The 14961-nt window shown below is 36.8% G+C and overlaps 1 protein-coding gene across 2 annotated transcripts in view; it reads left to right on the forward strand.

Moving 5' to 3' along the window:
- The window catches only part of MMP16 (matrix metallopeptidase 16), a 379172-nt gene that overhangs the window by 173204 nt on the left and 191007 nt on the right, over window positions 1–14961 (forward strand). For both annotated transcript variants that reach the window (XM_069600663.1, XM_069600664.1), the window contains exon 2: window positions 7943–8091. In XM_069600663.1, the coding sequence (XP_069456764.1) occupies window positions 7943–8091 (149 nt within the window). The remainder of the gene's footprint in view (window positions 1–7942; window positions 8092–14961) is intronic.

Raw genomic sequence — 14961 nt, forward strand, 5'->3', positions numbered from 1 at the left:
TAACATGGCTATTGCCTTTGAGACTCACTTGAATAACTGAGTAGCAATATCTTAATTTTATATGAGAGCATTGATAAACACCTTCTGGATCATTACTTTGTCGTGGCAGGGGTTTGCATAAATCAATGAAGCTATGAGCCATGCCATGCAGGGTCACCCAAGATGGATAGATCATACTGAAGAGTTCGACAAAATGTGATTCTCTGGAAAAGGAAAGGGTAACCCGCTCTAGTATTCTTGCCTGGAGAACCCCACAGACAGTTGTTGTTCAGTCCCCAAGTCATGTCTGAATCCTTGCAGCCCCTGGACTGCAGCATGCCAGGCCTCTCTGTCCCTCACTATCTCTCAGAGTTTGCCCAAGTTCCTGTCCATTGAATCGGTGATGCCCGTGGACAGTATGAAAAGGCAAAAAGATACGATGCCAGAAGATGAACTCTCTGGCTTGGAAGGTGTGTGATACACTACTGGGGAAGAGCAGAGGGTGCTTACTGATGGCGCCAGTAAGATGAAGTGGCTAGGCCAAAGCAGAGATGACACTCAGCAGTGGATGTGTGTGGTGGTGAAAATAAAGTCTGATGATGTAAAGAACTATAGTGCGTAAGAACCTGGAATGTTAGTTCCACAAATCTAGGTATAGTGGACATGGTCAAGCAGGAGATGTCAAGATTGCACATAGACATCTTAGGGCTCAGTGAACTGAAATGGATGGGAGTGGGCGAATTTAATTCAGCTGAGCATTGTACCTATTACTGAGGGCAAGAATCCCTTAGAAGAAATGGAGTAGCCCTCATAGTCAACTAGAGCCCGAAATGCAGTACTTGGGTGAAATCTCAAAAAGGACAGCATGGTCTTGATTCATTTCTAAGGCAAACAATTCAAGTCCGTACTTACCCACGGATACAGAAGAAACCAAAGTTGACCAAGTCTGTGAAGACCTACAGCACCTACTAGAACTAACACCAAAAAAAGACATCCGTATGATCACAGGGGATAGGAAGGCAAAAGTAGGAAGTCAGGAGATACCTGGCATAACAGGCAAGTTTGGCCTTGGAGTACAAAATGGAGCAGGGTGAAGGCTAACAATTTTGTCACGGGAACATGCTGGTCATAGGAAACACCCTTTTGCAACAACAGAAAAGATGACTCTACACATGAATATCACTAGACAAGCAACACAGAAATCAGATTGATTATGTTACTTATAACCAAAGACGGAGAAGCTCTATACAGTCAGCAAAAACAAGACCTGGAGATCATCTGCTCGTTATTGCAAAACTCAGGTTTAAATTGAAGAAAATGGGGAAAACCACTAGACCATTCAGGTACGACCTAAAATAAATCTCTTATGATTATACAATGGAGGTGACAAATAGATTCAAGGCATTAGATCTAGTAGATAGAATGCCTGATGAATAGGCATTCAATGTTAAACCTCGTGTGGATGGAGGTTTAACAGTGTACAGGAGGCAGTGACCAACACCATGCCAAAGAAAACAAATGCAAGAAGGCAAAGTGGTTGTCTGAGAAGGCTTTACAAGTAGCCCAGGGGAGAAGAGAAGGGAAAAGCAAGCAAGGCGAAAAGAGAAAGATTAAACTCAACGGAATGCAGAGTTCCAGAGAATAGCAAGGAGAGATAAGAAGGCCTTCCTAAATGAGCAATGCAAATAAATAGAGAAAAGCAATAGAAGGGGAGAGACTGAAAATCTTTAGGAACATTGGAGTATCAAGGGACCATTTCATGCAAGGATGGGCACAATGAAAGACAGAAATAGTAAGGACTAACAGAAGCAGAAGAGGTTAAAATGAAGTGGCAAGAATACACAGAAAAAGAACTGTACAAAAACAGTCTTAACAACCTGGATAACCACGTTGGTATGGTCACTCCCCTAGAGCCAGACATCCTGGAGTGTGAAGTCAAGGGGGCCTTAGGAAGCATTACTATGAACAAAGCTAATGGAGGTGACGGATTACAGCTGAGCTATTTAAAATCCTAAAAGTTGATGCTGTAAAAGTGTTGCACTCTGTATGTCAGAAAATTTGGAACACTCAGCAGTCGCCACAGGACTGGAAAAGTCAGTTTTCATTTCAATCCCAAAGAAAGGCAATGCCAAAAATATTCAAACTACCCTAAAATTGTGCTCAGATCACATTGCTAGCAAGGTTATGCTCACAATCCTTTGGCTAGGTTTCAGAAGTACATGAATCTAGAACTTCCAAATATAAAATATGGGTTTAGAAAGACAGGGGAACCAGAGATCAAATTGCCAACATTTGTTGGATCACAGAGAAAGCAAGTGAATTCCAGAAAACCATTTACTTCTGCCTCATTGACTACACTAGAGCCTTTTTTACTGTGTGGATCACAACAAACTTTGAAAAATTCTCAAAGAGATGGATATAAAAGACTACCTTACCTGTCTCTTGAGAAACCTATATGTGGGTCAAGAAGGGACTGTTAGAATAAGACATGAAACAACAGACTGGTTCCAAATTGGGAAAGGAGTATGTACAAGTATATACAATGTTGCGTATTGTCACCCTGCTTATTTAACTTATATGCAGAGTACATCATGCGAATTGCCAGGCTGGATAAATCATAAGCTGGAGTCAAGATTGCTGGGAGAAATATCACCAACCTCAGATATGCTGATGGTAGCACTCTAATGGCAAAAAGTGAAGAGGAACTAAAGAGCCTTTTGATGAGGGTTAAAAGAGGAGAGAGAGTGAAAAATGAAAACTGGCTTAAAGCTTAGCAATTAAAAAAACAGGATTCTGGCATCTGGTTCCATCGCTTCAAGGCATATAGAAGGGGAGAAAGTGGAAGCAGTGAGATTCATTTTTCTTGGGCTCCAAAATCACTGCAGATGGTGACTACAGCCATTAAATTAAAGGACACTTACTCTGTGCAAAGAAAGCTATGACAAAACTAGACAGCATGTTAAAAGTCAAAGATATCACGTCCGCAGCAAAGGTCTGTATAATCAAAGCTATGGTTTTTTCCATTTGGTGATGGTTGGATAGCATCACCGACTCAATGGACATAGGTTGAGGAAACTCCGGGAAATAGTGAAGGTCGGGGAAGCCTGGGAGGCTGCAGTCCATAGTCACAAAGAGTCTGACACGACTGAGCGACTGAACTACAACCTGTCTCAGTGTGAGAGCTCAACTGTTAAAACGGATTAGCACCAAAGAATTGATGCTTTGGAATTGTGGTGGTGGAGAAGACTCTTGAGTGTCCTTTGGACCGCAAAGAGGTCCAACCAGTGAGTTCTATGGGAAATCAACCCTAAATATTCATTGGAAGGACTGATGCTGAAGCTGAAGGTCCAATACTTTGGCTACATGTTGAGAAGAGCCATCTCATTGGAAAAGAGTCTGAAGCTAAGAAAGATTGAAGGCAAGAGGAGAAGGGGACACAGAGGATAAGATGGTTAGATAGCATCACTAACTCAATGGACATGAATTTGAGCAAAGTCCTGGAGATGGTGGAGGACAGAGGAGGCTGGCATGCTATGGGCTATGAGGTCGCAAAAATTTGAATGTGACTTCAAACAACAATAAGAAAACATATTAGTCTCAACAGCTGGATCAAGGTTTATTTCTCTGGATTTTATTACTGGCCTGAGAGATGAAATAAGGGGATATATTCTAGAAGTGCTCTCTTACATTTTCCATTAGGCATAAGAACCATTCATGTCTCCTTTTTGTGGTTATTACTATCCCTGCTAGTACCACCCTGCTATATGGATTGCATAGCTGAATCAACTAATACAGATTTTCACTATACGATTACACTATATATTAGCGACAAAGACATACTTTCTTAAAGAGTTTACTGAAACGTTGAGTGCCTACTCCTCCTTCTTTATATCACAATCTAGTAACGGCAAAATCTATTGACACAGAACTTAATATTAACGGTTTAGCCTTTTATTGCCTGATAGATCTTCTTGCTCTGCAAAAAACAGACTTCTGGTTGTACCTCCACTTAGATAATCACTAAGTGAGGAAATTGGTTTTGTCTCCAAGACGGCAAGGTATTTGAATATATTAGTAATACAGGGAGAATGTAATTCAAGCTTAAATTGTGTTGAACCAGTTGAAGTTCTGTAGTTGGTTGTTCTGGTGGTAATGAGATAGGCTGAATCCCAGACTGTAAAAGGAGTCAAGTTTTCCCTTAGCGAAACCTTTGTCTCAACACTTTTTCTGTGCTCTCAAATGCACATGCCAAGCCCTTGAGCAAAATAAAATAAAAATTGATTGCCATGTTTTACATCCTCCCTTTTTGTTTTGGGATTTGGGAAATATTCAAGCAGTATATGATTCTGTATCCTCTGTAGTTTGTCTTTCCTCACAATTCTGACTACTTAAATCTCACTTGCATTTTCAGTCTTGCTCATTCCAAGGACAGATCCTAATTTCATTAGGAGAAATTTCAAGATGTCAGACAGGTCAGTAATCATAAAATACAATATGACTCACCGAACGAAAATTATACTGCTGACTTTATACATTCTCAACCCTCACATCAACCGTATGAGTTCACTATCATTTCCCCCAAATGCACACCCATGAAGAAAAGTTTCCTCGATTAACCAGTATGTACATTTGAAAACACTGAAAAAGGCATCGAGGCACAAACAATTATAGATCAAATTTATTTTCAATCAGCCAGGAGAAGCAATATGTTTTTAATATTGAAAATAAGAATATATTTCAAATAACAATATATAAGGACGGATGTCTATAGTATAGCCTTGGTAGCATAAGGCATACCTTCAAGTTTTACTTTGTAGATTTACTTTTTCTTAATCAAATAAGAGATTATAATTTAGTAGAAAGCAAAAAAGAGTTATGAATGAAGGTTGTTTCCTATGTCACTTATATTGTATCCCAATTTCCATTCACTATTACAGAATGATGAAATGCTAAGCCACATATCTTGCTTTATTTGTACTGCAAGTATGTTTTATTTTATAAGAGGAAAATGGATTTACTTATACCAGAGACTCTTATGCTTAATTATGATTTCAAGTCAGTGTTTATTCCTGATCTTCACTATTTGAACCTGATCTTAATTCATTGGTAAAAAGTATCAATGTTTACAAAGCACTGTAAATTTTGACCAGAGAGGTTTCCTACCCTTGATGCTGAATGTACAGTTCAGCTTTTATTTGGCTAGTTTTGCATCACCGTGTTGACCAAATTATTCTTATCCAGAGAACATTAGCTTCTTTCTGTTTAGGACTACTTTGTACAGACCTTTTCCCTATCATACCAAAAATGATCAGACTCTCAGAATGCTGTGGTTTCAACAGCTTAGTTCAAATAATGTAAAGCAAAAGTGAACTCAAGAGAAGTTACCCCCTTGGTGACTAAAAAGAAAAATTAAGCAGGTACTTCTTTTCATCTATATTTCCCACTTTGAATATTGTGTATGTAGATAAACACACAAGATAAAATTTATACTCGAAAGCAATTGTAGATTTAGTCACTTGCATTTTAACTTGACCTGGAGTAAGGTTGTATACAGCATGTTTTGCTTCAATAAGAAATATTATTGAGAGCTTGCTGGTTTCATACTCTAATATGATACCAAATATAGTCATGCTTGATTTTTCACTCTTGTGGGGAGATGCATTGCAATTTTCAATTGAGAATTACTCGTGGTCATCTGTTGATGTCAGAAGATTTCTTGACTAACATACAACAGTGATATTTAAAATGGTCAGGTCAACTCAAAGTGACCCATCATCTTATTGGGTGATAGTTTTGGTTTGTTAGTCAGGATCATAAAATGGTATATCTAGCCTTTCTGATATTTTACAATCAAAAACATTTATTCACATCTCATTCATTTGGAAAACAAGCCTTTTGTGATGAATGATATGATATAAAACTTGGATATATATAACCATTCATTTTTTTATGTAATTCTAACTCATTTGTTTAAAAGGCTAAGTCATAAATCAAATATCTATATTTTAGAACATGCTGTTTTTCACCTTGCGCTTACATTTATACATTTTATAGTTTCTCTATTTATATATAAATCATAGGGCTTATTGACAATTTTCTTTTTGTAGTTCTCATAAACATGATTGCCAGTAGCTTAGCACCCATGTGTAACCTAGCAACGTCAGCTCTATAGCGAATAGGAATGGATGCAAACAAAATGTTATGTGGAAATAAAGAGTTCAATTTTAGAATATTTGTGCATGTATACTGTTACAAAGCACGATGGAATCTTCTAATTCGAGTGAAAGTGCATGGCAATCATATTGAATTTCCTAGCAAATAATATCTTGCCAGTGAAATCTTTCTCCTTCGTTCAGGGAGAAAAAAGGTCTGTTTCAGACTGCACTATTTCAGTTGACTAGGATACTAAATATGTGTCTTCCCTGGCAGCCTATTCACTATAGGTTAGATGAGAAGAGTGTCTTCACATGTTTTCACTATGTGGTAGATGAATCTACTAGATGGAGTTTCAACAATAAAGCTTCCTGACAGTGATGCATTTGCTAATTTCTTAAATAGTTTTAGAATAAAGTTTTATCTTATTTTCAAGGGGCTGTGCTGTATTTTGGGGGGTTGATTTCTTGTACAGACCACAAAAGCTTCCACCTTATATTTTACATGGTAAGGCTTTGACAGATGTATTTAATATCAAGTTCTTTTGGTGAAATTTAACTTCTATAATTGCTATTTATGTTCAGTGAGAAAATAGCATTTTTTTGTATTTGAGTTATAAGGTCATAATGGAAATGTCTCAGGTATTGAGGGAAAGTTGCAATTTCATAGGATTATTATTTGTATGATGAGTAGACTCAGGTATGAGGGGAAACACATACTGGTGAATATCTTCCATTCAATAGAGAAACTTTTATTCTGTTTCGAAGTCAGAGTTACTTGGCCTTTCTGCATTTGACAGCTAGTTCACTGCACTTTAAGAAATCTTAGAGCTCTAAGGAAGATTGAAATAAGAGACAATGGGATAAGATATGGGCTGGGCATATAATTGTGCATTTAAAATGAACGCATAGAATTGTAAGACTAGAAACCTTCTGCTCTGTAGTAGAGATTATCCCCACCCCCTTCAAATAACCCAAGTTTTGGTTATTTAAAAAAAAAATCTAACTTGAAATGACTGTGATTTTTGGCTATAATCATGACTAGGCTCAACACTGACATCTTCCTCTCCCTATCCCCCTAAATCTCTCTTCCTTTGAAGAGCAGAGTTAGAATAAGGAAATCCTTAAGGAAAGGGCCAGATATTCTTAACAAAATAGTCTGATTTCATCTGTATATGAAAAGCTTGGTCATTTGCTTGATTTGGTTTGAGGTGAACCACAGTAAATAAGTGAAAGGATATCCTTTACATGAGACACCGTCCTCTGTTCCTGAAGATATCTAGTTACATTAGGCTAGACCAGTTGCATAGAGTTCATACACCAAATGTCATTACAGAATAATTGGCCACAAGTGATGATGCTATGGGAGCTCCAGTCAGTGCTCTGATTGGTCAGGAAAGTGACACTTCAGATGTGGCACGTGGGCGTTAACTTCCGCTTCCTGCAAAGATGTCTCAGTGGGGGGTCATACTGGTGAAAAACTATCTTCATTTTTGGGAACTTGAGTTCCTCGAGGGCAGAAATGATCTCTGTGATTTTATCCAGTATCTACTGTCGTACCTTATATACTATAATCTTGTGACAAAAGGTTAATCTTTTTCTTTACAATTAGAGTTTTGGATCTGTTAGATCTGTAACAAGCACTGAAATTACGAAAAATAGCCTAACGCTAATAAAGACAAAGCAGTTAAGTAAGATATGCCCTTAAAGAGGAAATGAAGGTTAAAGTCATCTAGAGGCATAAACTGATTGCCATACAATACTGTAACATGGTGAGGTTGATCTAAAAGTTACTGTGCTTGCTATTGCAGGTTTGGTTACAGAAGTACGGCTACCTTCCACCGAGTGACCCCAGGATGTCGGTGCTGCGCTCTGCGGAGACCATGCAGTCCGCCTTAGCTGCCATGCAGCAGTTCTACGGCATTAACATGACGGGAAAAGTGGATCGAAACACAATCGAGTAAGTCAAGGGCCCCTGCATTTTCTCCGTCTCAGTTCTTGAGCCAAACTAAGTAGTCTGAAGAACTCTAAGTGAACTTTACCAGCCACCAATGGAATGGTTTGTCTCGTGTGCACTTCTTTGGAACTTAGTAGATCCAAAGAATGTATTAAGCTCTACTTTAACTCCGAACTCCCTTGAGATTTCATTAAAACACACACACACACACACACACACACACACAATTAAGGTTACTTACCCGGAGTTTAGCAATACATTTTCCAAATAGGAAAGAAAATACCAACAGTGGGAGTCAAAACAGCTGGACAGCGGAAGCCGCTATAAGAATGGTGACCCGTAATGCGCTGGAGCTGGCTCCTGTGGCTGCAGGAAGAGGAGTGTGTGCAGCTCTTTCCCCAAATGACGTCATCACAGTAGCTTGAAATTGACCAAAGTCGAAATATTGAAACAAAGGAAAATGAGAAGCAGAGCAAATCAGAGCTCTGTTTTCGATGAGGAGAGAGTCAGAGAGCCCGCTAATAGTTTACTAGCGTTCTGTGAGTGACAGTTCTCACACTAGTGAAATCAAGGGAAGAGTTTTCACTGAAAAGTCTGTGCTTTCAATCTTTTAGTAACAAAGGGCTTATTTCTACTCTTTAATAATATTTGCTATTTTATTTATTGTTTTAGCAATCATTTGTTCAGTTATTTATTGAACCAGTTACTCTTTCCTGGGCATTTTATCTGTGAAAGACTCAAAAAGACAGAGTCTCTTCTTCAAAGGCACTTAATTGCAGCAATTACTGTCGCTTAAAATCCACCCTTATAGCCCGTTCCCACAACTTGTTAAGAAAATACAGCGTGAAAGGGCCAACAACATGGATATTTCATAGCAGATCTAGTAATCCACATGTGTTTTAGCAAGTCATTCACAGAGTCCAATTTGAAAAGACAAACCCAGTCAAAATGCCACTGTGAGTTTTTTTTTTGGGGGGGGGGGGTCGATCACACAACTCCTCAGTATGGACTATGACAGTCATCATGAGCCATGCAAGGGGCATCAATGGCAGTGTTGGAAGGAAAAGCATCTGGAAGACAGAAGTCAACATTTGCCACAAGTAATTTCTATGGAGATTCACAGTTGGACAATTCCTAAACAAGACGACATCAAGAATAATGTAGTAGATATTCTGGTTTCTGAGACCAATAAACACCTGAACGTATAGAGAATGAACAAATCTTGAATAAGTATTATAATCTGATGAGCTTATAAGTTCTAACTTGCACAGTCATATCAATCAACAGACTCAGTATAGATATTCTTTGATTTTATAAAACGATGATTTATTAGAGAAATATTTTTGGAGAAAAAATATTTTTTGGAGAAATAATATCACTATCTCAGCAAAAACATCCCCCAAATAAATAAGATGTTAGTTTTGGCAGAGAAAAATTTAAAAGAAGCATAAAAATAAGACAAGTAATCATCTTGGTAAGTCTGGCTTCATGTAGACTGGTGACTCATTTTAATGACAGTTGAGCAGATCATGTCTTAAGGATATTTCCATGCTAAAAACCAATACTTATTAAGTACACACTGTTCTGTATTTATAACTGTTTAACCGAGGGGTAGTTGTGATAAAAACACAAAAGTATAAAATATTGTATCTGACTGTCTTAAAAGAAATCAGAGCAAAACAGATACAGCTCTTATCATATAGCAAACACAACTGATTTTATACTTAATTCCTTATTGAAACTTTATTATCTCTGCTTCATGTTATGTTCTGAGTGAAAGATACAAATTAGAGAAACATAGAAAATAGCTTGAGTAGCACAGTACATCTTGTAGCAAGACATCATGATCAGTGTTATAACGCAAAGAAGAATGTGCCTGAGTTACCAAGGTCCTTTTCAATGGGAGAGGAAAAGAAAACACGAAAGAATTCTAATAATGAGTATAAAGATTTTCCAAAGCTTCCATTTTTTCAGAGGGTAAAATGAGAAAAAGCAGAGACAGTGAGACAGAAATTAACCAAAGGAGCAACATTTGAAAAACAACTTAGGTTAAAAAAAACTGGTAGACAAGTTTGTGGATATTTGGTTGTTTTTTCTTCAGTGGGGGAAAAATAAATTATGTGCATGTGAGCAAGGTATAAAAATCATTATTTAAAAATTGAGAGTAAAATAATAAAGTAATTGTGGCAACACTGATAAACAAAAAGAATAAAGTGTTATTTTGCATTCTGTGATTTATTTCATGTTCTCTATTCATCAAAATATTTGCCTTGTTATTATTGATAATTGTTGATAACAATGTGATCCGACCAGTTCATCCTAAAGGAGATCATTCCTGGGTGTTCATTGGAAGGACTGATGTTGAAGCTGAAACTCCAGTACTTTGGCCACCTGATGCGAAGAGCTGACTCATTGGAAAAGACCCTGATGCTAGGAAAGATTGAGGGCAGGAGGAGAAGGGGACGACAGAGGATGAGATGGTTGGATGGCATCACCGACTCGATAGACATGAGTTTGGGTGGACTCTGGGAGTTGGTGATGGACAGGGAGGCCTGGCGTCCTGTGGTTCATGGGGTTGCTAAGAGTCGGACATGACTGAGTGACTGAACTCAACTGAACTGAACAATGTGATGCTGTAGTTTATCGACAGTTATGTCTGAACATATTTTTCATTGATGTTAAAGTCAATGAAAATTTAGTTTTTCTATTAGAAATAAAAGGAACTTCAAGTTAACTGTATAGCTAGACATAGTCATAAGTTATTTTGCCACAAGTACACTGTAAGTTCCGTAACATTGTCAAATAGCATTATTGTTTCTAGATAGCAAAGGGGAAGATGATTCATTCTTTCAGTGCAGGGAAGAATTATTTGTGTCCATTGAGTCCTTGATACTCAAAATACTTCAGCATTTATAATGATCAATATATATCAACCCTACACAATAGGGAAGATAAGAATACATTTTTCTCTCTACTTTTTTAAAACTGAAAGTCAAAGTCTAAGTGAAGTCCAAATTAGTTTCAGAGTCCAGAATTTCTGACATTTACTTGGGGAACTTCCCACTATACCGTGCTGTGTACCTTTGAGAAATGGCACATTTTTCTTAAATACATAAAATATCTGGGCTCAGGTATATATAATTAATTCTTACATATTAAGTTAATTTAATATATGATTTTAAAATTGTATTTTGCTTCTAATACTTATGGTATAACTATGATGGTATAAATATGATGCTAGTCATACTATTTCTGTCATCAAAATAAGAAAACAAATAACAAATGATTGAAGATTAAACAGTTTGCAAGCAGTCTGATAAAAATAAATTCATTACCTCCCCTAACATATTGAAAGAGATACTTAAATATTAACTTTGATTTGCATCTGTGAAAACAGAACGAAGAATTAATATAATGCATTCTTTGAAAATAAGAAACCTGTTATCAATATTCAGAATAGAATTTTGAAATATAATTTCTATTTCTACCAAAATAGAATTTTGGTACTGCTGCCCTATTATCATTGGAATTCTCTCTTAATAGTATACTATCAAATTTTCGTTTTAGTCATAACATACCTCTTATCCAAAATAAATATAGTGTTAAATTGTTAAGCAAAATCTCCAGCAAGTCCTGTGTTTTGTTGCTGTGTATGATACAGAACTCTTTCATCCCAACATTGTAAAAAGTGTTGTGGACAAGCCTTCTTATTCCGTAATGCAGAGCTGATAACTTTTTATGAAAATTATGGCTCAGTTCTAAAAACAATAAATTGTGACCTGGAAAACAAATTATGTTAGTTATGCTTATTGCTGCTACTGCTTCTGCTGCTGCTAAGTCCCTTCAGTCGTGTCCGTGTCCGACTCTGTGCGACCCCATAGATGGCAGCCCACCAGGCTCCGCCGTCCCTGGGATTCTCCAGGCAAGAATAATGGAGTGGGTTGCCATCTCCTTCTCCAATGCTTGAAAGGGAAAAGTGAAAGTGAAGTCGCTCAGTCGTGTCTGACTCAGCCACCCCATGGACTGCAGCCCACCAGGCTCCTCCGTCCATGGGATTTTCCCAGCAAGAGTACTGGAGTGGGGTGCTATTGCCTTCTCTGAGTTATGCTTATCACTAGATACTAAAATGAGACCGCTGGTTCCTATAAAAGGTGTCATTTGTGTCTCTCCCACATTTGAGAGCCCCTGCTGATCACTGAAAAGACTCAAGGTGGATAGGTTTGATTTTCTAAAGTAGCTAAAAAAAAGGTCTTTGTCAGGAGATAATAGAAGAGGAATGCGTGCAGGATTCATTTGAACCCTTCATGTGGAAAGGGGTCTGAACAGTTTGTAACCCTTCTTTGGCAGGATGATGTAAAAAGTACAGAGGTGTAGAGAAAGACATGGATCTTTTTCTGGCATACAGTGGATCAGATTCCAGACCAAGGGAAAGAATTGTGTCAGTGTGAAGGCTTTAAAGTAAAATTACTGTTACAGCATTATAATGAACGATCAACTAAATAAGCAGCCTTAAATTTAAAACCAACCAGTTTTTCTGCTTTTTGTTTGTTTTTGGTGTTTTTTTCTTTAAAGGAATTTTATTCTAACTCAGTTATTTTGGAATTGAGAAAGCACCTTTTCCTTTAAATGGAGTGTTATACCTGGTAGTTATTTCTAGGTGAACCCATTAAAGCTTTGTTAATGCCTCATCACTTTCCCTTCCTAGACTGTGATGCCTCCTCTGTCCTTTGTATCATTCTCATTGTCACTCATACTAGAAACCCTGTGGCTTCACTAGCCTCTTGTCTGTGTTTCCCTCTGAAAAATCCCGTGTGTTCTTAGTCACTCAGTCATGTCCAACTCTGCGACCCCATGGACTGCAGCCCGCCAGGCTCCACTGTCTGTGGGGATTCTCCAGGCAAGAATACTGAAGTGGGTTGTCATGCCCTCCTCCAGGGGACCTTCCCAACCCAGGGATTCGACCCAGGTCTCCCGGATTGTAGGAGGATTCTTTGCCAGCTGAAATATCAGGGAAGCCCCCAGTCGTGAGGTATTTGTTACTCAGGATACTCAGCTCAGATTATGCACCAGTTTTGTAAGTGTAATCCCTGTAATTACACAACTTAAGCAATTCTCTGAGCTTCTGTAATATCAAATGTATGTTTGGTAACGATCCATGCTGAAATTGCATTCTATCATTTTACATAGATTATAAGCTATGAACTTTTCATCTAAGTTTTATTACATAAAATATGTACTATAGTTGGAGACCTAAAGTTGTTAATCAGTGTTAAAATGATGTCTTAGGATTCATTTGCAGATTCCATAAATGCTTATCTAATTTTAGACTCTTGTTTCAGTCAATTGTTTCCTTTTGACAGATATTTGATGGATTTGATCTATAAATCTTGGATAATTAAAAGTGATGATGCCAATTATGATCATCCCTATATTATGTTAAAGACGTTAACCATTTTCAAGCAACAAATTTGCTTATTACTTTAAGTGGCATGTTTTCAATATAGAGCTTTTGAATTAATTAGCATTAGTATTGGAGAGATGGTAATAAATACTTACATTACCTCCACCCCAAAATGAGCTCACTATCGTAAATTGCAATGGTTCTTCTAAATTATTGGTTGCTTAACTAATTTTAGTAAGCAAGCTTAGTTAAATTCCATAGGTGAAATAATCTGTGTTATGCATAAAATGAAGTATTTTGCAAGAACACAAAAATATACTAAGGTGGTAAGAGTCTAATATGTTTTAATAGTAAGTATTTTAAAATTTTAGTTTAACTTTTTATGTATACAATGTTATCCCCCAAAGAATACTTGATGGGATTTGTAAGGTGATCTTTCACTTTGTTTCTCTCTCCATATATACAGTGTGTGTGTTCACACACACACACACACATATATATATATTTACAGTCACATATATATCTATACATTTGTATACATATAATAGATAGTCTCAGTAATTCTGTTTAATTTATTTACACCATGCCCAGAAATTTGTCTTAATTAAAAATTAAAGACGAAATAAGTAGCTTTATTCAAAGAATTGTCATGAGACAGTTGTGATACTTGAACTTGATTTTGGAATTCAAATATTTATTTAGATGTATCAAGAAGCATACCTTTTTTGGTTTACTTATCCATATGTTTTATGATTTTTTATTTTTTTGTCTAAATTATCAAGTTAAGACTCTCTTCATTTTCAATTTGGATGTAAAAGATAGATCTATCAGTTATTACAGTTTTTTCTTTATTATTTTTGAATATAGAAGTGGTACTCAAAGTTATAACATTATAGCATGGGTCAATACACATTTTGGTAACTACAGGGGGTTGGTTGATAGCTAAATGAAGGGTCATTAGAACCCAGTTAAAGGTGACGTATGAAAGCTTAAATAAGAGCTGACACTATTAACAGAGCTTTTGTTCACATTGCAGATCATGGAGTCTTAATACTTTTATTCTCTTTGCATGGGTTTTTAAGTAGTTTAACTTTGCAGTTTCATCTTTATGAATAACATGTGTGTCCATGCAGACAGCTAACGAGTTGACAGAAAAGAGATTCTGGACTAGAGTGAGCTATCAGTCTATCTACATTTTGAGCCCTAAGTTAATTAACTTTTGAAAAATTTCCTTCATGATTGTTGAACTTAGCTCTGTGAATGCAAGCAAAACCTAAGAATTTTTAAGGGAATCAAAATAAGCCAATTTTAAAAATTTCTAGAAAGATTTCTCTGTCAACTTTAATAGTAGATGTTACTCTTACCTTTCCTTAGAACTTTGAGAAGTTTGGAGGATAGAAACCTGTTTAATATATTATGCTGATGAATACTTTTCAGAGATTACTAATGCATAAAGCACAAAATATATATTT

The sequence above is a fragment of the Ovis canadensis genome, chromosome 9 (assembly GCF_042477335.2).
Source record: "Ovis canadensis isolate MfBH-ARS-UI-01 breed Bighorn chromosome 9, ARS-UI_OviCan_v2, whole genome shotgun sequence".
In the NCBI taxonomy this organism is placed as follows: domain Eukaryota; kingdom Metazoa; phylum Chordata; class Mammalia; order Artiodactyla; family Bovidae; genus Ovis; species Ovis canadensis.